Source organism: Trachurus japonicus, chromosome 5 (genome assembly GCF_045865225.1).
Source record: "Trachurus japonicus isolate A0001 chromosome 5, Traja_1.0".
Taxonomy (NCBI): Eukaryota; Metazoa; Chordata; class Actinopteri; order Carangiformes; family Carangidae; genus Trachurus; species Trachurus japonicus.
In genome coordinates this window covers 9,836,145-9,858,911 of record NC_140911.1, presented here as the reverse complement: position 1 = coordinate 9,858,911, position 22,767 = coordinate 9,836,145, and the positions used below count along the sequence as shown (strand labels likewise).

The window sequence follows — 22,767 nt, the reverse complement described above, 5'->3', positions numbered from 1 at the left end:
CAGAGAAAGGGAAACTGGTTACTGGAAATTGCCCTTTAGCAACTCTTGAAAAAAACATTATAAGTGTGACACTATGAAGTCTTGGTTCTCTAAATAGTTATCTTAAAAATAAGCCTGCGTGTTGTAGTAGTAACCTACCTGTGAAGCACATTAATATTTAATTTCATTTAATTTTTATATGTTTAATGCATATACATTTTCAATATTGACAAAAATAATGGTAGATTATTATTAGTAGTAGTAGTTTATTTGTCCTTGTGCACAAATTGTTATAGTCAGGTATCAATCAACCTTCAATAATGCATTGTGTAGGCTGTAGGTGTAGGTTGAAAAAGCTATTCAGTTTATAAGTGCCTACCCTTTAATTCTTGATTTCAATTAAACCTTTGGAGCTCTTTATGGTTTCAATGTGACAGAAAGTAGCAGAAATCTTATAATCAACAGATGATTAATAGGCCTAATCAGCAAATGTTTAATCCTGTTTATGGCTTTCTATCATACTAGCCTATGTTTTAATTTCTTTTTAAACTATTTTGGCTTTTTTGTTTGAGATCCTCTTCTGGCAGGCTATTCATGGAAAAGGAGCAGGGTGAAGAAAACACACCTTTTTTTTTTGTTGTTGTTGTAATGCTGTATCTACTGTCAGTTGAATGACTGTTGCAGGGAAAAGTGAAAAACTAAACTAACGAGCTAACAAGTCAAGACCAATCCACTACAGACAGTCAGTCAGCCCTGTAGGCACCAGCACCACCACCAGCAGCAGTAACAGCAGCAGCAGCAGCAGCAGCAGCAGCAGCTATAGTCCCTCCCTCCCCGGCTCGCATGCATTGAGCACACACACACAGGGAGTCTGGGCTGCTAAATGCTCCACCAGCCTCAGAGGGACGATGGTGGAGGGCTGGTAAAGATGGCGGCGCTCTCCGAGGATGGGAGGTACGGATTAAATTGTGGCCAACAGAGCGCCGACAGAGTCACCGTGTTGCACGTCAAATTGACCGAGACAGCACTGAGAGCGATAGAGAGCTACCAAAATTGTATGGTGAGTGGAAAACCCCGGCGTTCATTTATTTATTTATTTATCTATCTATTCATTCTCCCCCACCCCCAGTTAAAATTAGCCTCTTTAAACTGTCACGTTAGTTAGACTGACAGACAACGGGCTCGTCTCAGCTGGGAAGCCCGACTCAACTGCCACGCACAGCTAACAGCTAACGGCTAAAGCTACAAAGTTAGCTCAGCCGACTTTCTTTTCTCCTTGGTTTTTTCTACCTTACCACTCGTGTGTCGTTAAATTCAACATATGAAGGAGATAAACGAGGCTTCGCACTTGTATCCCGACCAGGTTCTTCGAAATGACAATACTTATTTAACCTAGTAAACCTGTGGGTAAAGTTAAGACACTGATTAGCCGACGTTAGCTCCTCTGTGCTGAGCTGTGCTGTGCTGTGCTGGCCAGGTCCCTTTTTTTTTCTTGTTGCCAAACTACTAGTTACTTTGACCAAATTAGGAAATTTGTAATTTTAATCAACGAATACACTCGTCACCAGGTAAAAAAAAAGAAAAGAAGTCTCACAAACCGAGGATTATTAGACATGAACACATACACAGCAAACTAAACCTGAACATATTTTATATTCGACGAGGTTGTTGTTATTTCAGGGGCGTCAGGAGGGTTAGGGTGGAAATACAACGTTATGGATAAATTAAAGATACTAACGTGGTTTAATTTACAAGTTGAATTGAGGTGGTTTGGTGACTAGCTAGCTTACCATATGGTTCAAAGTTGGGGGGCCAGTCCACAAAGCTAACACAACCAAACCTGGCAAAGATTACTATGAAGTCCCTGGTCAGGCTTATCACTTTACAGCTCTGTTTTTAACTTTAAATTATATGAGTGTTTATAGTCTGTCGGACAAGCTGCTACACAGGATGTAAGATAACTCTGTAAGCAGGGGGATAAATACTCTCATAAATAGGCTACTCATGATTTTGCATGAGGCGAAAGAAACCAGCAGTGATAAGCACATAGATCTGGTGGCAACTAAGCCTCCACATTTATATTTAAAAGATAATAGGATAATTGTCCTTGGTGTCCACTTAATTTGTATTGTATGTATTCTGTTTCAGCAAGTGCACTGCATTTCACCCCAGAGCTTGACACCAGTCAGCCATAAAGCAGCTTTTGAAACCCAAGTGTGCAAATAGGACACTGCATACCTGCGCAGATTAAATATAACTTGTTAATCTTGAACTGTACAAAATGGTGTAATCTTGTTGAGGTGCCACACAGGTGAACTAATCTGGAGAGGTCTACTCTGCAGTCTTGAGTGGGGGGGGGGAGGCCTGAAGCCAAGTTACCTGACCTTAACTCTGCCAACAACAACGCCGTTACGTAACAGTGGCTGGGCTTCGATCCCACTGCACTGTCGTTTAACGTTGGACAGTAACGATCAGAGGTTTCTGCAACTGATTTTTTTTTTTTTTTATGACACCTGGTGTGTAGCTGTATGTATGCCACAGACTAGTCACACCCCTGTGTGTGTGTGTGAAAGTTTTACTCTGTGTAGTACAATGATTGCCTTAACAAAAACCCTTGTTTGAAATGTGGATAATAAAGCATAATTTAAAAATGATTACTTAGTCAGATTATCACCGCTGGGAATCCGAGTCATCACTAAGTTGAAGGAATTCTTTTGTGACAGCCCATGCTACAACCTTATTGGATGTGGTAATGTTGGTCTGTACGCTGCATTGAACGGCAGCCTGCCATCTCTTGCTGACTGAGCAGCCAAAACTGCCTGCTTTTTGTTTCTCTCTCCCTCTCAGTAATGTGTGTTGTAGCTCAACCAGTCATCGAACTATGGTAGCTGGCTATCTTTGTCTTTCTGTGGTGATGTGAAATGTGATCAGAACTGTGTGTGTGTGAGGGAGAGAGAGAGAGTGTGAGGACTGGTTGGTGTGTGTGTGTGTATGGATAGTGGGGGAGGGAGTCAGTCAGTAGCTTTGAGTAGCTTAGCTTCAACAACCATGACATAGTTATTTTACTGTCATTAAAAGGTTATTTCCTGAATTATCTGCACAGTGTTCCACATATGAGTCGGCGATTGTGTTTTAATGTCCAGGAATGTTAAGAGACGCTGCGAGTGAAATGCACATTCCACCGAAACCAGTTCACACAGCGTTTCTGAAGTCTAAGCTGCTCTAGCCAACTGGTTCTTCTGTTGCCTTCATCTGTGTGAAGAAGCCGAGAGTCCTGTGCTTTCCTGTCCTGACCTATACTGCGCCAGAGCAGCCACTGCATAATTGTGGCTGTCAACTGCATTTCAAGTAGCCACCCACACCACAAACCTGCAAACCTACACAAGACGAAGACATTTCACAAATACCCTCTTCAAAATATCTGCTGCGTGTTGACTGTTGTCCAAATTCCACTACTTGTGGCCAGATAAAAGCAAACAATTTTACCTACCTCACTACCTAAGAAGATGCAGGCAAAGCTGACTCACATGGTTTCTCTGTAGATTATAAACTTAAGGGCGCTCAGACACTGAGCCCAATGTTGGCTGTTACTGGACCGTCATCAGGTGTTGTGACCGACAGTTACCTCGGGTAACCACTGGTTCTGGCACTAGTTTGCTCATCAATCCACCCCATTTTTTTTAGATTCAAATAAAAATGCCACTCATTCAAACATTAGTTTCTCCATTGTGAGGATTTGTTTCCTTTTCACTTTTTTAAAATTCTAAAATCAATGTTTTATTTTAGACTGGATGTCAGACAAAACAGTTTTACATCACCTTTGGGTTTAGAGAAATTTGATGGTCACCGTTTTGCTATTTAAAATGTGTCCAAGCAAATTCCCATCAATACGATAAATAGTAATGTTGTGACAATTTGTAAATTCAACCTTTATTCCCACACTGTACATCCCACCCATGATACTATACATAAGTTTAGTGATCAATAATATTATGAATTCTTCAACGTTAAATATATCATGAATTCTACCAACAGAAATTTGCTTGGACACACTTTATTGACATTCTGACGACCGACCAGATCACTGCCTGGTCATTTTCTTTTCTAAAAGACACAGATGGCATGTGTTTGTCAGTCATCCCAGTTAGCTGTCATCTTAAGTCTTAGCACTATGTTTATGTGCGACAACAGAAATTGTAAGGACAGCGTTTGCTTAGTGAGCCTTTGTCAGTGCTAGTTAAAACTTTTAGTCGGTTTGATGGGACCCTAAGGCTCTGCTGTTTCTACAACCAAATGTTTCGACTGCTAAAATGCCAGTCAAGTAACTGCATTAACATGTTCTGCAGGTCTTAACCCCACTGTTTTTTTGTTTTTATTTCTGTAGGTGTTCTTGTGTTACCCTTACCCACCCAGCTAACATTGCACTCCTCATGTTCCTTTACATTTACAGCGTTATGACGTTAAAGTTTAACTATTGTTTTCTTTCGCTTTCAGAATGTACCTTCTTTGCGGCCAACAATACAATTCAAGGGACTCCAGGGGGTAAGTGTCACAGATTTGTGTTTGCATCAATCAGAGAGCAGATATTTATGTATTCATTTATTCATATGGTGATTTTTCTTTGCTCTATTCGTTGAAATCCTGCTACACACGTATCTTACAACCAAGAAAAGCTACTTACTCTTTCAAACTTGTTCTAGTTGTTAATCACCTATGTAAGTGCTGCTCAGTTTACACTTTTCTGTGTCACCATCATTGTCCCATAATGGTTTGATCACTGAGAGGTTGCTTATCATACTCGAGCAAAAAAATGTGTGTTGGGACTTGAACAGAATTGCAGCTCCTGTGATTCAGATGTTAAATCTGGCCAGATTTAGGATATTTTTGATCAATTGTTCAGCCCTGACTGCTCGTAGTCCATGATTCACATGACTCACGTACAGCCTCCTCTTAACTCCTGAGACCTCAAGAGACCTTCCACTCACACTGGCCTCCATTTTGTGCCTATTTATCTGCATAGCTCAGATGTGGACAGTGCTTCTGTTTAGTCAGTGCATAAGTGGAGACTCTGTCAAGACATAAGCATGTTTCACCACTTGGTTGAATTGACCATATCACAGTTTTATAGTTGTAAATGATTTGACTATCTAGCTCTCCGTTATATTTGCATACAGTAAGGTGTGAATAGATACTATAAGTTATGTTATTCTCAACTGTTATATATGTTTTCTTTTTCTTTTACACAGCGCATTAAAATTCCCAAGTCCAATTCCTCGTCAGACACCTTCAACAATTTTGAATTTTACCTGTCTAATGTGGGCAAGGACAACCCTCAGGGAAGCTTTGACTGCATCCATCAGTATGTGTCAAGGTAATGGTAATCACTGGTCAGCTGAATCAACTGTTACTGTCTTACCACACGTTGCTAGAACGTAATCCCTCTCTGCCTCGCATTTCTTTCTCATACTCCCTCTTTGTCCACAGCTCAGGGGCCTCACACCTGGCATTGTTGGCAACGGTACAGGACAAGGTCACCGTGTGTGCCACTAATGACTCCTACCAGGTGACCCGGGATCGCATGACCCAGGCCGTGGAGGACACGCGTGAACGTGGGACCAAAGTCATCAAACCTGGGGGCCAATACAGAGGTAAGGCCCCTCGGTTCGGGTCGCCCTTATCAGTAACTGCCACAAAATGATGCCAGGTCGTATCCCAGCACAGCAGCATGGCTTTACACTCTATCAGCACCGATCCTCGCTTTTCAAACTTGGCCCCCTTTTAGGGCCTGAATAGATGAAAGCCAAAAGCCTGACTCCATTCAAAGCCATTATTAGGACTGACTGAACCACTATGCTACCTCAGTCTTTTCCAGATTATGAGTCTAACTGATAAGGGCCTAAGGTGGTAGATGAAGCTTTTTTTTTTGTTTTGATTGGCACATAACCGGCCAAAGTGATACATAAAAGGTCAGAAAACCAGTTTCCAGTCGCTGCACCACTCGTGTGCATGAGCACAGGAACAGTAATCTAATCTGAGTCTAATTTGTCTTGTCAATCTCTCCAATGTCACTCATATTTCTTATCCACCTCGGTGCAGGTAGGGCTGGTATGTGCAACAAAACAACATGCTGATGTCATCAGCGTTAGTCTTTCTTATTGCCAGTTCATAATAATCTCTAATCATACGTCATTTTAATTTTCCTGTATTATTCATGATGAAACACTGCCTTTTTCATTTTCCAAGACAACTCAATCAGAATCACCTTTCATATACCAACTAATCTCACCGATTATGCATTTATTAGAGCTCAGAGAGTTGATGAACAGAGGTGCCAACTATAGAGTCGGTTTTCATGAAAATTATTTTACACAGTTACAGCAAACTGCACTAAATCAGTGCAGCTGTTGTGCTTGAACAGGTAAATATGAAAAATTCAGTTTTACAGATTTAGACAATTCTAATTAAAATATCAACAAACCATTTGCAATAAGTTTATACTGACACAGGGAGGCAATTACTTTTTCATTGGGACACAGACTTGGCTGGTTTTGATTTTCGTCTAAAAGCTGAACTCATGCTCTGCTGCCGTACTGGAGACTGAGATTGTCAGTGCTACTTCAGGACAGTCTACAACAGGTGGTCTACATGTGGATATTGACACAGTTGGTGTGGATTACTTCACGTTACGGTAGATTGACCTCAGCGTTCTAATATGTCAAAATGATGGACGGCCTTCAGATTTTTTTATCGTCGTTAAAAAAAAAAAAAAAAGATTATTCAGTGATGGAAAATATTCAGTTCAGCTGATCCCTTGATGTAATACCTCATATCCAATATGTTCTTTCCCCTTCCTTCCTTCAGTCCCTATTTTAAGCATCTGTTTTTTAGTCTTAGCAGAAGCTTGTTTTTCAAATATATTTCTGCTCTCAATGAATGACAAGGATTATTTTTTTGTTTAAAACAAAGTGGTAAAGACAAGCTAAAGTCGAGGTGAAAATATGCACTTGCTAGTGAAGAAAACCACAAAAGCGGAGTAGCGTCACTTAGTCACAGTGTCCCTCCCACACCTGGTATTAAAATGCCTCTCCACAATCATCCTGCGTGACTGCTGCTATCAGCCCTCAAAACCTCAGCTCTGTATGCAAATGAGTATGCATTCATTGTCGTTTTGTCAGTTTAACTGTGACATATGCATAAATGAATGAATGAACTGTTGTGTTTACAACTGTAATCAACCTAATTTCAGTTTTTAATAATAATCTGCTCACTGGATAGGTGACAGTTTCTTTGAAAGTCTAGAACTGATCTGAAAAAATGTTGTAATATTTGTTTCATTTGCCCTCAAGACGTTTCTGCTCTTGATGATGTTATGTCTTTCAGCTAGTCTGGCACTGTCACAGTGGAAACCTCAAAAGTTTCAGTCTGTCGTTACTGTTCAAGTGCAAACATGTGCTGGTTGACTTAAGTATGGGAATAAAAAGATGATCAATATCAGCTTTAAAATGATAGTCAATGTGGTTGTTTAGAGGACAATGATGAAACTACTATCCTGACTATTCACAAAAAAAAAAAAAATCTCAAAAAGCCAGGTGAGAAAATTCAGTTGAGAGACCTGAAACTGAAATTTAACCATATTTGGATATGAACTAAAGCAGAAAGAAAGCTGTAAGAAAATCTTCTCAATGGGAACAGGTGACAGGTGATCAAGATAATTATAATCAATGGTAATAGATATATTATTTAAGCTTCGTATTGAGTGTTGGTTTATTCCCCGAAATCCTGCAAAATCACTGGACTAGTAGATAATATCATGCGGTTTATGTACAGTAACTGCTTGTTGGAGTTGTTTTTTTTATGCAGTATGCAAAGCCAACTCAAAGATCTTAATATTCAGGAGTAGTTTGTTACATCTAAGCCCTTGTCAAAGACTTCAATTGAAAAATAATTGAAGGTTAGTGTTGACTTCTGATTCTAGTTTCACTGAGCAAGTTAAAACCACCTCAGGCATGTTTTCTGGGCTCTGGGAATAGATTTGTATACTCTGGCCCAGATAGAAACTGGGAAACGAGAGGAGCAGCAGAGAAAAGGGGTGGGACGGCAGCTTGTGGCAGCTGGTTTGGAGCGAGCACCCTATTTACTAATGCAAAAGGGGCCTTTAGTTTCTTGTTTCACAGGCTGTTAATTTCAGGTAACAGTCTGCAACTTGTATTTTTATCTTTGGCTGCAGCTTGTATCTTTTAATAAAAAAGCTGCACAACCATTGTCATTTGGCATGTCGTGCCATTTTAATGTTGTAAGTTACTGTTCTCTTGTCCTCTTGTCCAAACTGTTTCTGAAGGACAAAAACTAAATACTTTAAACTTTTCACCTGCGGCAAACTGTTGTTACGGTTAAACAACCCAATCTGCCCAAGCTTACACCTCCTCACGTTGCTCCTGGTCCTGCGTTCTGACGAGGGAGGGAGAGAGGGGGAGTTTTCCCTTTCTCTTCCTCTCTTTAACCTTAATCTCTTAAAGAGCTTTAGAATTTCATAATGGCAGTGAAGCCGTATAGAGAAATGTGCAGGCATCCTGACTAAGCACCATGGCTCAGCAACGCAGAGCAGAGGCGTCTTGTGTTCTGGTCACCTGAAGACACTTTTTAAAACTATTACAAGTTGATATTGAGAACTACAGTCCAATGTATAGTGTATTTTTGCTCCTAACTCTTATGACAGATATTTGTTGAGGGCCTTAACAGTGGGCAATGTTCAGACCTCCTTGCTTTACAGACAAACGCAGGTAATTGCTGCTTGAAGCTTATTTAGAGGCATGAATAAATGAAACAATTTTTAGAATAAGTCTCTCAAATACTCCATGTAGGGATGTTCATTTTTACTTATTTTCTATATAGCCAACAGTCATCATTGCGTCGGTATAAAATATATTTCTAAATGGGTATATGAAAGATGAGGGATAAAAATGAATTGCTAAACATATGGGATATTATAAGTTATGGATATGTATGTAGTGTACTGTATATATGTTTTTTTTTTATAGATGTAATATATGTTTATTGATATATATATCATAAACAACAACATAAACCATGAGTAGGAAGGGGTGGGAATTTTTAAAAAGTGCATACTTCTTCCTACTCCTTTTTCGCATATTATGCTTTGATGATGCCACATAATCAGACACGTTCGTTCAAAATAAATTAATTCATCCATTGATTCAAAATGTTCCTAGGTATGTATTAGACCAATTTCAAGAAGTGAACTGAAGGCACAGTATGGTTGTTGAGCAAATCTCTGCCATGATCTGTCAAAATGGCAGAAAGGAGAAGGTGCTAAGCATTGTCTCTACCCTCTGTCCCTAGGAAAGCAAGTCCAGATCCGTAAGCTTGCACTATCAACCCCAGAGGTGGTCCCAGAGCGCAAGCGCTCCACACCCATCAACCCAGCCAACACTATTCGCAAGTGCCTTTCCAATAACCCTGTGTCTCAGCGGCCGTTCAGGGACCGCATCATCCACCTGCTGGCGCTGAGGTCCTACAAGAAGCTGGAAGTGCTCGCCCGTCTGCAGCGGGATGGTATCAACCAGAAAGACCGAAACTCACTTGGGAGTACCTTGCAACAGGTAGGCTACTGTAATGCATCCGCCGTAAGTGTATTGATACAGCCACTTGGAGGGGAAGTGACTCAGTGATGAGCATTTACACGTCCTCCTGTCTAATACACAAAAATACAGCAGTTCTAACTCAGGTTTTTGTAAAAGCTGATATCTGGGCTTTTGATATGAGTGGCTGTGATTCTTCAAGTGTCTAATTATATCCCCGAGATCCTCTGACTCAGCATGAGATCGAGCTACTGAAAAGCACCAGAGGAAATCCAATTCACAGTATTAACGCTTCATTCACTTTGAACAGTCTCAAAAGCTTTATGATTTGCATGCACAGATGTTTGGCCACCGTGTGAACTTTCTATTGTGTTTTACATCATAGTTTCGTCATAGTTCATATCTGAAACTGTGTTTCTCTGTGTGTTTGTGTGTGTGTGTGTGTTTAACAGGTAGCAAACCTGAACCCCAAAGACAACACATACTCATTGAAGGACTTTATTTTCCGTGATGTCCAGCGAGACTGGCCTGGCTACACTGAAGACGAGAAGACCCAGGTCGACCGGATCCTGGCTCGGTACAGACACCTGGCAATTAGAGGCGTTTTAACACTCTTTACAGCTTAAAGGGCCAACTCAGTTAAACAAATAAGGCATTTAATTTTTTAGGTACATAGTGCAATTAAATATTTGCACAAGTTTAAAGTGATGGTCCACATACTGACAGCTGAAGACGACGATTTATTTTCTTTCACACAGTAAAGGGACTGTGAGATGACAAATTTACAGTTAATAGGTGGACAGAGGGAAAGTTGATCCTTCTACAGGAGGATTTTTGGAAATTCAATGTTTCTAATGAAATTGTAGTTTTTACACTGATACAATATCTTTTTTTTTTATATATTTTAACTACAAACTATACAGTTATATGCATTTTCCACACAATTTCCTTGTGTGATAAATCCAGATTACATTGTTCTGGTCTTGTAACACATTCACAAAGCAGTTTTTTTTTTTTTTTGCATCATACATTATGTACATACACATTTGCTGGCTTGCAGTCTTTTCTGCCTCTGTCGGCACACATGAAGCTGCTGCCGTGGGCCACTAGAAGGGTGGTGTATATGACTGAAAATAATAACCTATTGTGTCCTATATTAGCAGTGAGTTTTAAGATAAGGACTCTCTGGAGCTGCCAACAATCGCTTTAATAAGAGTATAACCTCCTCAGCAGGTCCTGGTGTAATGATAGCTGAACACTGGCTGCTAATGTGCTCTCTCCTTTGTCTCTCCGTTCCCCACTGATGTCATTCTTTCTTTTCTTTAACAGCAAATTAGGTCTTCCCGCAGAGACGCTCTCAAACACTTCTCCCAAAGACAGTGCCCCCACATCGCCCCAGGTATTTCAACAAACACACTCTAAGGCCGGGTTCAGACTACACTATTTTTTTTGTCTCTCACGGTGGTCATCATGTCAGATTAAAACGATCACAGTGGCATACATTCTTGCCGTGTCTTGGTCGGGAGACTGGCAACGCTACAAGTATCATCCCGACCAGTCATCGATCATGACCGATCGCGACCCTGCGCGAGTTCATAGGCCGTCGGGGAGGCGTCACAACAAACTGTCAATCATGGCTACTGTAGCGCTGTGTGATGCGAGTGGTCTTTAGCTCAAACACCAAAAAGAAAAGGAAGAAAAAACGATCGTGAAGCCGAACAGTATGACTGTCTGTCCTTCAGAGAGAACATGGGGTACATTAACGGATGTGTAAACCTCAAAACCACTAACCTACATTGGCACATGAAGTACATGTTCACTGTGTGTAAACAATGCGTCAGAGCGCTCTGTCATCCTATTGGTCGACATCAAGATTCACATCGTAGGAGATGTCAGACTAGGCGAAGAAATTCATGAAACATGCTAGACTTTCCGTCGGGGCGTCATGGAGCGTCATACATGCAAAATCGCTGTTCGTCAGTTATGTCATACTACATGTCTGTTCCTCATTCCCGACGTTAATATTATGATAATTATTATTATTATTAATCATATTAATCTCTATTGCAGACACAATAAGCGGTCCATATAAGAGAGAGAGACAGACAGAGAGAGAGAATATCAATTATCAACTCTCTACATAATTCATATTCAGGCTATCCTGCCACTGCTTTCTAAGCCTGGATGAATACCTGTAGCAGCTCCTATTTGGGCTGGTCAGAGCCCTAATAATGCTGTTCCCTGAGTCATCCAGGCGGCACATAAAACGATACATTAAATTTCTTAAAAGTGCTTCACAGTTGGGTACATTTAAATAAACAAAGAGTTGGCCAGCATTGTGCCACCTGGGCACCTGAAGCAGCAACCTCGGTCCATCATTGTATAGGCCACTATGAGCCGCTGCATATACTGCTTTTCCTATAGTTGCACCAGAGATGAGCTGTATACATAGGTGTGCAGTAAGATCTGAATAGGAACATTTAACATCAACTGAGCGCATACTAAACCTACAAAGGAGCGTATTAACTTGAGCATATTGCTTAGAACACAAATATATCTCTATCATTGTGCCGATCATCAGTAAGAAAATGCTCGAGATGCTTCGTCTAAATCGTGTGACAATCGGCCTGAAGTTGTGTAGTCTGATCCTGAGCCTTAAAACACACACACACACCTCCATAGCGAAGTGGGAAATTCTGAGCTCGGTTCTCATTGTGTTCCTACAGAAGCGCCAGCCAGACTTTGACTTCATCGATCCATTGGCGCCCAAGAAAGCCCGCATCTCGCACCTCAGCAATCGAGGGCCAGCCGCATCTTCATCCTCCTCCGCCTCCTCCTCCGCCTCTGACCGCCACGAGGACGAGGGCAGCCCCAGCAGCACCAAACGCTCGTCCCTACCCTCCAACGTGACCTCGGGCCCTCCCACCCACCTGCCCATCTCCTCCCACCCCCCCGCCCCCTCTCACCAGCAGCCCAGCCCGGCCTCCAACTCCAACTCCCCCAGCACCCCCGAGGGCTGCGGCACTCAGGACCTGCCCATGGACCAGAGCTCCTCCTGCAGAGACCCTTCGCCCAGCCCCTTCTCCTCCTCGGACGGGACCCTGCAGGACTGCTTTCGGCACCCGGTCCCCATCCCCACCACCAGACCGGCCTCTTCCCCCAGCCCCCCTCCTCTCCTCCCTCCTCCTCCTCCGCCGCCGCCGCTTCCTCCTCCTCGCACCTCGCTCACAGTTACCTCCACTGTCATCACCACCAGCCCTCCTTTGTCCAGCAGTACCAACAAGAAGGTCAAAAAGAAATCCAAGAAGCACAAAGACAAGGATCGAGAGAAGGAGAAGGAGAAAGGGAAACGGACGGAAAAAGGCAGCAGTAGTCCTCCTCCCGGTGTGGCCGAGCGGGCCGAGGAGAGTCGTAAAGCCAAAAAGAGGCGCAGTGCTGAGGAAGAGAAGAGAGAAGTTATCAACAAGAACCCTCACAAACATCAAGGTGTGTTTCACTTACCCTATCTTAAATCTACACCAGTATGTCTTAAAAGGGATAGTTCAACATTTTGGCAAACTGGCCCATTGCCATAATCCCTATAGTTTTAGGAGTAGGTTTGTTACCTTTAATTCTCGGTGCAAGCTATTTTTAGAATGGCGGAGCAGAGCCGTGAGCTGCTCAGAGCTACTCTACGGAGGCTAATGGGATTTCTTGGTTTCCCTCATCAAACTCATCAAATACACAATCCAACAACTCCAAAATGCTCTGGTGGACAAGTTGAGAGATGAGATAATAACAGAACGTTACGAGACGGAGTTGTTTTAGAGGTAAATTCATGCAAAACCGCTGATGCCTGTTCCCATCGGGGGCAGTTTTTCGGCAAGCAGTCTCTGCATTTGCCTCAAAAACAACAAAGGTAACAAACCTACTGCTAAGACTATAGGGATTATGGCAATGGGCCAATTTGCCAAAATGTTGAACTATCCCTTAATATCTGTTATAGCATCATGTAGCTAAATTGTCCAACTTTTATTGGGCTGAACACTTTCACCGACCACATTCAGCTGCTTCAGTTTCAGGGTGCATGTTTCATTGTGACGCTTGAAAAGTCAGAATGTCTGTGGTGTAAAAGTCTGCGGGCCGACAATATGTCTCTCTCTGTTTGATACTTAATGATCTGTCAGCTCATTTTCTCTGATCATGATGCATCCATCTGCCGGTCGTTCCGCTTTGCACAATTCGCCTGATGTTCCACGATAACCAGGGTGTCAGAGAGACACTCAGGGTTGTGTTTTAAGTTTTGCCTCACACCTCGGGTTTGGTAGTAGGACTGGTCAGATATGAAAGCCAGTGATTAGTGGGAGCCTAAAAAAATTGGATTCAAGGCAGTAACCGGTCGAATAGGCAGGGCTGCATCAGGTGAATACAACATAAGAGCAATTAGACCTTCCTTGTCTCAGCTCTTGGACCGGGTCGTGGTTATCTCTCACCTGAGCAGCTGCAGTGTTCTTGTGGCGAGTCGCCCGTTATCCCCAGTGAAACGCTTACAGATGGTCCAGGATGCAGCAAGACTGTCTGATCTCTGATCAGCCTTTAAAAGGCACATGGCACCCCACTAATCATCAGCACACACAGGCTGCCCGAGTCAAATTCACTAAGTCACTCAGGCTTTTACCTTCAGAGAGACTCCTCCTGGGTGTGCATCCATCTACTTGAGTCATGTAGGAGTATGTTCTCTCAAGTATTGCTATCCCTGTCCTCTCCTGCCCCGATCAGCAGTGAAGTAAACGCAACGCACGACTACTTTTTCATCCCGTATCCAAGCTGTGATGTCGTCAGAGCACAAACACTGTAATCAGACCAAACGGAGCCTTTTAAAAATATCTATTCTGCACATACGCAGTAAGAAAACAGCATTCGCCTGTGTTGCGACTGACTTTCCAGCCAATTTCTTTCAGACTTTAAGTTTGTTGCTCATAATGTTTCGGTGTTTATGTCTGCGCTGTCTCCTACCTCCCACCCAGCCGCATGCAGTTTGATCTTTGATTACACTCACACACTGGATTTTGCCTGAACACGTCAAAGCATTGATCTGTACTCTTTTCTCTGTGGTCGTTTCATTTGGTGGAGTTGACTTCATAAATATTGTGGTCGTAGTTTGAGATGCTCCGCTTCCTCCCTCCCTCCCTGTGTGTGTGTGTGTGTGTGTGTGTGTGTGTGTGTGTGTGTGTGTGTGTGTGTGTGTGTGTGTGTGTGTGTGTGTGTGTGTGTGTGTGTGTGTGTGTGTGTGTGTGTGTGTGTGTGTGTGTGTGTGTGTGTGTGTGTGTGTGTGTGTGTGTGTGTGTGTGTGTGTGTGTGTGTGTGTGTGTGTGTGTGTGTGTGTGTGCCCCCTTTTATTCTAGACGGTTTCTAAAGGATTTGACCACACCTGTGGCACAATGTCAGATACACCAGAAATTCTGTAGAAGAAGAAAATGCACCCTCATATCTGCACCCACAAGCAAAACAGGATAGATAATCCTGTAGGTGCTGTGCTAAAGTATGATGAGCTGGAGTCTGTTGCAAATATGTACTAGTATAAATCAGTAATGAGCCAAGTTGTATTTTCCCTACATCACATATTTATTATAAGAATATGGCTACACATTTTTATTGTGATACTTTTCTAAAAGGTACATTTTTCATTTTATTTTGGTTGTCCACTGAGTGATAGAATATAGATACTGTGCTTTATCACAATAATGGGAATAATAATTGATATAATCCTAACCATAGTATGGATTATAATTGTAGTGTTCATAGTCTAACCTGTGGCTTTTTTCTCTCTTTCTTTCTCAGACTCTTCAGACAAAGAGAAGCCGGTCCAGTCCACTGAATTCTCCTCCACCATTGAGATGCCTGACTATGTAGTGTAAGTAATTCCTGTAATGTGACCCATGTAACAGTTCGATTTCTTCTCTGCAACACAACATGAAAACACTTTTTTTTAATTGAATGAGTTTCTTTGAACCTGACGTTAAGAGCAAACACAGATTTGAACATTAGGAGACAAAAAAACCCACAAATGTTCAACATGTGCAGTCTGGTGTTGTTCTGTTCCCTTTGTCCACACATCATCAGGAAAAGTATGCTGTTGCTTTTGGAGTGCTGGTTTCTGAACACTGGCTGTGGAACATGTTTTTAATGGAGTCTGGTTTCTTCCTCCTGTGTTTACAGGAAGTACACGCCGTTGGTGTCCATGGACCAGCGGCAAACCTACAAGGACGACTTCAATGCGGAGTATGACGAGTACCGCCTGCTGCACGCCCGTGTAGAGAGCATCACCCGCCGCTTCACCCAGCTGGACGGCCAGTGTCGGAAGCTGGCGCCTGGCACCAAAGAGCACCAGGTCAGATTGAAACGGATTAATCCTCTGGACTGTATGAGCTGAATCAAATATTTGATTGTCATGTGCACTCAATTAGATTAGTTAGAGTCATTACATTAGTTACAGGTTGTGACTGTTGCCAAACTAGAGTTGCACGATACCCACGGTAGCCACGGTACCCCGCGGTGCCAAAACGTAACGGTTCCTACTATACTACAAATTCTACACGACGGTACTACCGTGGATTACTACTACCGGTGCCAGTTTCCGCTACATAGCGGCCGCCTCTCCTCTCCTCCCGGCTTCTCACTGCACGCACTCCCTTGTAAACAAAACCCACATGCACCCACTGCAACCTAACTACACATCTGCTGAATGATTGGCTGTTTGCCTGGTACTGGTGATGTCCGGGGCTGTTTCCGCACGCTGGGTCCGCCCGTCTGTTCTCTGATTGGCTGTTCGTGGTTCATGCCGGCAAGAACGGACTCATGAAGACAGCTGAGACAGCTCCGCTTCGATAGAAACTCGCTTCAAAACAAACAACGAGCTAAAGTTCTGTCTCGTCCGACGCGCGCACGGCTTCACAAACATGAGACAACACACTGACCACGGCAGAAGCACCGGGCGCGAGCGGCGAGTCTGCTGCGTCGTCGTCAGTGGCACTTAATTCATTTAGCTCTGTGTATTTTCTCATTGGCTAATATCAGGCTATATGCTCCGTGTACAGGCTGAGGAATAAAGAGTTAAAGGATGTCCAAGTATAAAGCACCTAGAAAATGCATCAAAATATAGTTTTCACAGGGAATCAGTTCCTGTTCGTTGTATTTTGTCCTGTCCTCTATGGTTTATTATGAAGAAGCATTATTGTCAAATAGATTTTTTTTTAAAAGACAGTGGATTTGTTTTTATCCTAAGTTGATTATTTATATTTGTTAAACATAAATTAATGTGCAAGAGACTGAATGGTTATTTATTTTCCACCATATAAATTCTAACTTCATTTATTTGTTTTTTATTGCTTATTTAAAAATATTTGTTTCAGTCTAATTCCTACTTCACTAGTATTATGTTTATCATGCACCAAACAACATTATAAGTAATTAATAAGTATTTATAACTTGTACAAATACATTGCAGTTCATAAAAATAATAATAATAAAAAAAGGTTGCAGTATCGTGATATTACCCGGAACCGTGATACTTTGTCTGGTATAGTACCGTGGTTACTCATTTTGGTATCGTGACAACTCTATGCCAAACTCGTAAATGATTTAGTCCCTATGCGGGATGTTCTGATCAATTAGTCCGACACATGGTGCAGACATTGTTATGCTCTATGTGACCTTCCTGTTGTAATTGACTTGGTTGAGGACCATTAAGAGTTGCCTGTTGGTACACCGGTGTCACATTGTGATGCAGGCCAGGTGCAGGGACTGAAGGACATGTTATTTTTTGTTGTTGTTGCTGTTAACTGTTAATTAACAGAAATGATGAGTGTTGCCACCACTCCACATCTGTTCCTCGATCCGCAGCCACCCGGCAGCGCACAGTTGATTCATATTAAATGTCATCAGAGATTCTGGTGCTTCTGTTCAGGCGGCTGCTGCTGTTATGACAGGTTACCACACACAGAGCTGCAGTGTTTTGGTCTCTGTGCGAGTTAAATAAGTGGATCAACACCTTGTCCTATTGCAAAACTTTTCATTTCATTTCATTTTCATTTATTGTTTATTTGACGAGGACAGTGCACATTAATGGACAATTTGTGACGCGCACATCACGTCATGTAAAAGTGCCGGATTTAGCTCAAAGTTAATTTCCATCCGTAGTCTTCATATTAAAGAGACATACCATACAAAAAGATAACAATAGGAAGCTACCTGCATAAGTATGAAAAAGCATAGTATTAGCAGCAGTTACAACAATAAGAAAACTAGTACATCCAGAATAGTGTGATTGATCATATTTATAAATGATGCACATTTGCAGAATGATTCAACGCTGTTTTTATTTTGAATTTCACAGAAAGTCCAAGAGGAAGTCTTGAAAGAGTACAAAAAGATGAAACAAGTAAGTGGTTCCACCGACCTGTATGTGTGTGTGTGTGCATTCAAAGGTTTTTGTTTTTGTCAAAGCTGTGTCTCATCATTTCCATGTTGTGTCTTAACAGCACAGCCCCAACTACCATGAGGAGAAACAGCGCTGCGAGTACCTGCACAACAAGTTGGCCCACATCAAGCGGCTAATAGCTGATTTTGACCAGCGCAGAGCCCAGGCCTGGTGCTGAGAGCACAGCACACATCTTCACTAATCAGTATTGAGAACGGAGTGTCAAACCAGGAGGGGGTGTCCAACTGGCTCTTATTTATTAACACCCCTTCAGTTACTGCCTCCACCACAGCTCCTCTTACCCACTCCCTCCTTTTATTTTTTCCTTCCCTTTTTCCTTCTCCCTTCATCCTTTTTCATTCCTTCCTCTTTGTTTTTTCCAATCTTTGATTCCACAGGCTTCATTGTTACCTGCAATCTTGAAAATCTCACTTTGACTTTTTACCCCTCCATCTTTCGCTTTCTCAATGAGCTCCTGTGGAATTTGATACCACTGTACCAGTGGAAGGAGCTGCCTGCATGTGTGATGGGGTTTGGGGGAAAAATCTTAAACTGTTCTAACTTTTTGAAGGATTTATCTTGAGGCAAAGAAAAGAACAAAAAAAAAAAGTATTTTTGAGCATCAGAGAAAATATTAACATGTATTTAAGTAAAAAAACAAAAAAAAGAGGGAGATCTATTTATTTTGGGACTCGTAGTACAAAAGAGTCGGCAGATGATATATTGTTTAACTTTTCTTGAAAACAATGCAAAAAAAATTACAGCGGCCTTATGTGTTTTGACTTTGTGAAGCCATTTTGCACGCAAGATCCATTATGTCATCTCATTTTGCGATGATATCTCTCCTGGCTCACTTCCTCTCTTCACGTGAAACTGTACTGGATAAACTCTGCTTCAAGAAATTGCTGTTGTTGCCAAGTTTGAGGCTGAGGAGGAAGGAAATGAGACAGGAAGGAGAAATCACTTGAGCTGACTGAGAAGCAACAACAGTATGTGTGCATGGATTGTAAATTTAGTTGTAATGACCACAAGGGGTGGTGAGGGTGGGGTGAATTAATGGAGTATGATCCCCCATCAGTAAAAAAAAGGGGGGGCAGTATTCCCTGCACCAACAGTGTTTGATGTTCACGGTGCATTATGGGTGCCTTAAGGTGTTTACACTCGGATATGTCGAGTTGGGCCGACCCTTAGAGGCCACAGGCTATACACAAAGGAACTACAACTGCCTGGAAACAGGTTGCGTATGTGTGTGTGTTTGTGTGCAAGTGTGTGTGTGTGTGTGTGTGTGTGTTCATGTCTGAGAGCTGGAGGAAAGAAGGGTTGTTAAGTCTGGAAGGAGTGTTACAAATTGTATGAGTGTGTGTGTTTGTACGGTTGTGCATTATGTGGAGTGACAAGTGAAAGAGGAAAAAAAACCATGTGGGGAAAATAAGTGAGAAATATATGAAAAACGAAAAAAAAAAAAAAAAAAAAAAAAGCTGCTATAGTGTTGGACCAGCCAGAGCACTCAGGATCAACCTGGCTGGAAGTAACAGTACCCGATCTTAATTGAAGAGATGTAGAAGATCCTTATTTTTCCAGAATGGTTCACCTCTTAAACCCTGGAAAGGACTGCGGCCACCTCTTCAGCTTTATCTTGCGGCAAACAGTCTGTGTTTCTGTTTTAGAAAGAAGCGAAAACCCGTCATCCACCAGAGGACTAATCTGTATTACAGTGTTCAACGTATTTAACTCTCAGTTTGAGTTCTGCAGAGCAGTGAAAGGTTTCAGAGTAACTTTTTTTTTTTTCTCTCTCTCTCTCTCGACATTGATACTGATTTAGTTTGATGGATGGATGAATGGCTTCTATATCAAATCTTTATTTCAACAAGGGAAAATTTGTTTACAAACCTGTGTTAGTATGTTTTACAAAAATTAAAGACTTTTTTCTGGGACAGCATCCATGGAGTAAACATTTCTGATTGTGGTTTAATTTTTTAGGATAAATAATTACTGGAATATGAGTTTGCTTAAAAAGTAAACACCCTGACGTTTGGGGATGTGAAGGGGAACTTGGTCACTGTGACCCCCAAAATGATGTCAACAATTACAGGGTGTTTGTTTCCACTGTTGTGGTGGTAAACCCTCTGTCAGGAGTCAAGTATTAAATATATTCGGCTAGTGTGGACATGTAAGTGTCTGTCCTGTATTGAAAAGAAAAACTATAGATTTAAGTTAATATTGGCCAGGTTTGTCTCAGTGGATTTTGGTTGTGACATTCTGTCTTATAGTCAGTCTCTGCAGTAGACTGGCTGTTTTGGTCGGCTGTCAAAATCAATGTGTCCTTAATTACAAACTCCCTCAAATTTATTTTGGACAGAAATTCAGCACTTGTATCGCAACAGCAGATAAGAGAGAAAATGTCCGCAAAGAGTTGAGGCTCTGCTCGAGATTCACACCTCACCGTGGCAGTGGGCTGCAGGCTCAGTGCTGTGGATTTACATGTCCCATTTCCCTGTGCGTTGGTAATTTTTCCCAGAATTCAGAGAGACACAAAGGGGTCACTCTGACAGATAAATGTCCGAGGCCAAGCGCTGTCCGTCACCTGTGACCTCCTCTCGGCCTTCCAAAGATTTCTGTTGAGTCTGAACAACATGAATTAGCCTAAATAAGGTCATTATAGTGGAATGAATGGGGGAGGAGGGTTTGCTAAGAGTCTTAATGATCAAGTGACAAAGTAATATAATAATAATAAAAAGAAATGCCCAGCACTGGTTAGATGCAAGAAACCACTGAAAATCAAGTGAATTTTGAGTGAAATCTGATCCTTCCCAGCTGAAAATGTACAAGACATTTCAATAAAAAAACAAAAAAAACACAAGTTTTACCTGGAACATGTCTGTGATCTCTTCTGTGTCCTTTACAGTCTCTATTCCAGTCATATGACAAAGTTGTTGATATTTGTGACATTACTTTCAGGTGTTAATTTTCTAAGCACTGGCATAGTAATTAGAAGGGAAAAAAAGTTATTAAAATAATACAGGGTGAAAGAACAGCCTGTCATCAGTCATCAGTCTACAATATACAGTATGTCATTCAAGAAGTATCCAATATATAGTGTGGTCCCCATACAGAAATCTAATCATCACATGCACATTATTAGTGAAACATCCTCCGTATATGAGATCATAGATGTTCATAACCCATACAAACATTTTAATGTACATATATTGAAAAATAACTATAATTAAAAAAAAAAAGGTATTAGATTTTGCATCCATATGTAAATATTGAATTAATATGCAAGTTTATTGAGCAGCACATCTATTGTAAATGTAAATGTGTTTGCTTACATGTGTTTTACACCAGAATACACATGTCTACAATTTAAACATACACATAGCCTACACATGTATGATTATATGGGCATGAACTATATGTTGATATGAAATAGTTTCAGTTTCTAATAGGTTGATTGTATCCTTTTTCTTTTAGATATTATTTTGTTATTACTGTGAGTGAAACATGTTGGAGCTGTTGTTTATGACGGGAGATGGGAGGTCAGGGGTGACGTCACTTCAACACTATCAGGTCCTCCTTGCACAAGTCCACGCGCTTAGGTGCACGCGCATCAGCCTGGTAGTGTCCCTTTTTTTTAATTAAGACACATACATACATACATACAAACAGTATACAGACAATAAACAAAAAATATATACATAGAAAGGGGTATTAATATTATATATTATAGGTAGGCTATTATTAAATCATATAGATGTTTGTAATAATTTTTAATATTCCAAGGTTTTTATAGCTTTTCTGTCTTTCATATTTTGTAGTAGCTGCATATAATATCTGATTTCTATTTTAAACTCATAAAAATTTGTTTTTTTGGATGACCATTTGCATTTATGGATGTAATATTTTCCTTGTAAAATAAAAAGCCAGGGTAGTGTCCCTTTAAGAAGGAAAGGCCCCCTGACTACGTCATCCCGATGTGCACAAACCAACAAAGGGACGCAGCTTTCGTCTTCCTTATTTCCCCGTTGATGCCACTCTTTCTTCTCCCGGCGACTGGAAACTGAAAAGAAAAACAAATGGCGCAGAAATTTGTGCAGGCGAAGATCAAAGGAGACAAAGTGGTGCTGTTCATCAAGCCCACGTGCCCATACTGCGTCATGGCCAAAGACGTTTTGGCCAAGTACAAGTTCAAACCGGGACATCTGGAGTGCATTGATATTAGTGGCCACAGCGACATGGCCAGCATGCAGGACTACTTCCTGGAGCTGACCGGAGCGCGCACGGTAAATAAGGGGGCAACAAGTGTTACATGTGTGTGTGTGATGTTATATGTAAATTCTAGAGAGGAAGCAAAAGAGAAAGTAACATTAAACGTGATGACACAGCTCAACAGTGACAGTCTTGTTAACTGTGATTTTATAAATAAAGCTTGGAGCTGTGAAATGTCTGATTAGTCTACGGCTGTGTTTCAGTTTGAAAATGGAGATTTCAGTCAAAGCTCAGGATGAGATCACCAGGGCGTCTTTTTCTTCAGTAGCTACACAGGAAACCCTGAATCACTGCACTCACTCTGACATTTCTCCATGCCATGTATTTGTTCTGCTCAGTCACTGAACCAGGTGCATTCACTGGCTGAAGAGCTACCGATTGGACTCAGCCGGTTCAGTGGCATGGAGAGGACTGGATGACTCCACAATGGGCTTATTGGACAAACTGATTAATCCAGGTGTG

General features: G+C 41.6%; 2 protein-coding genes across 6 annotated transcripts in view; both read left to right on the top strand.

The window, feature by feature from the left end:
* Positions 1 to 878: 878 nt before the first annotated feature.
* On the top strand, positions 879 to 20,777 carry ell2 (elongation factor for RNA polymerase II 2). Of its 4 annotated transcripts, none has more exons than XM_085776078.1 (12): positions 879 to 1,039; positions 4,474 to 4,521; positions 5,226 to 5,350; positions 5,464 to 5,627; positions 9,340 to 9,599; positions 10,031 to 10,155; positions 10,908 to 10,977; positions 12,305 to 13,064; positions 15,408 to 15,471; positions 15,777 to 15,948; positions 17,953 to 17,997; positions 18,098 to 20,777. In XM_085776078.1, the coding sequence occupies exons 1-12, from the start codon at positions 908 to 910 to the stop codon at positions 18,212 to 18,214; spliced, it is 2,082 nt and encodes a 693-aa protein (XP_085632204.1). In that variant the 5' UTR covers positions 879 to 907; the 3' UTR covers positions 18,215 to 20,777. The 4 variants fall into 4 exon arrangements, with proteins under 4 accessions (XP_085632204.1, XP_085632203.1, XP_085632206.1 ...); XM_085776077.1 differs by having other exon boundaries at positions 15,399 to 15,471; XM_085776080.1 differs by lacking the exons at positions 17,953 to 17,997; positions 18,098 to 20,777 and having other exon boundaries at positions 15,408 to 15,475; positions 15,781 to 15,912.
* Positions 20,778 to 22,029: 1,252 nt separating this feature from the next.
* The window catches only part of glrx (glutaredoxin (thioltransferase)), a 5,772-nt gene continuing 5,034 nt past the window's right edge, over positions 22,030 to 22,767 (top strand). For both annotated transcript variants that reach the window (XM_085776075.1, XM_085776074.1), the window contains exon 1: positions 22,030 to 22,319. In XM_085776075.1, the coding sequence (XP_085632201.1) occupies positions 22,113 to 22,319 (207 nt within the window). In that variant the 5' untranslated portion in view covers positions 22,030 to 22,112. The remainder of the gene's footprint in view (positions 22,320 to 22,767) is intronic.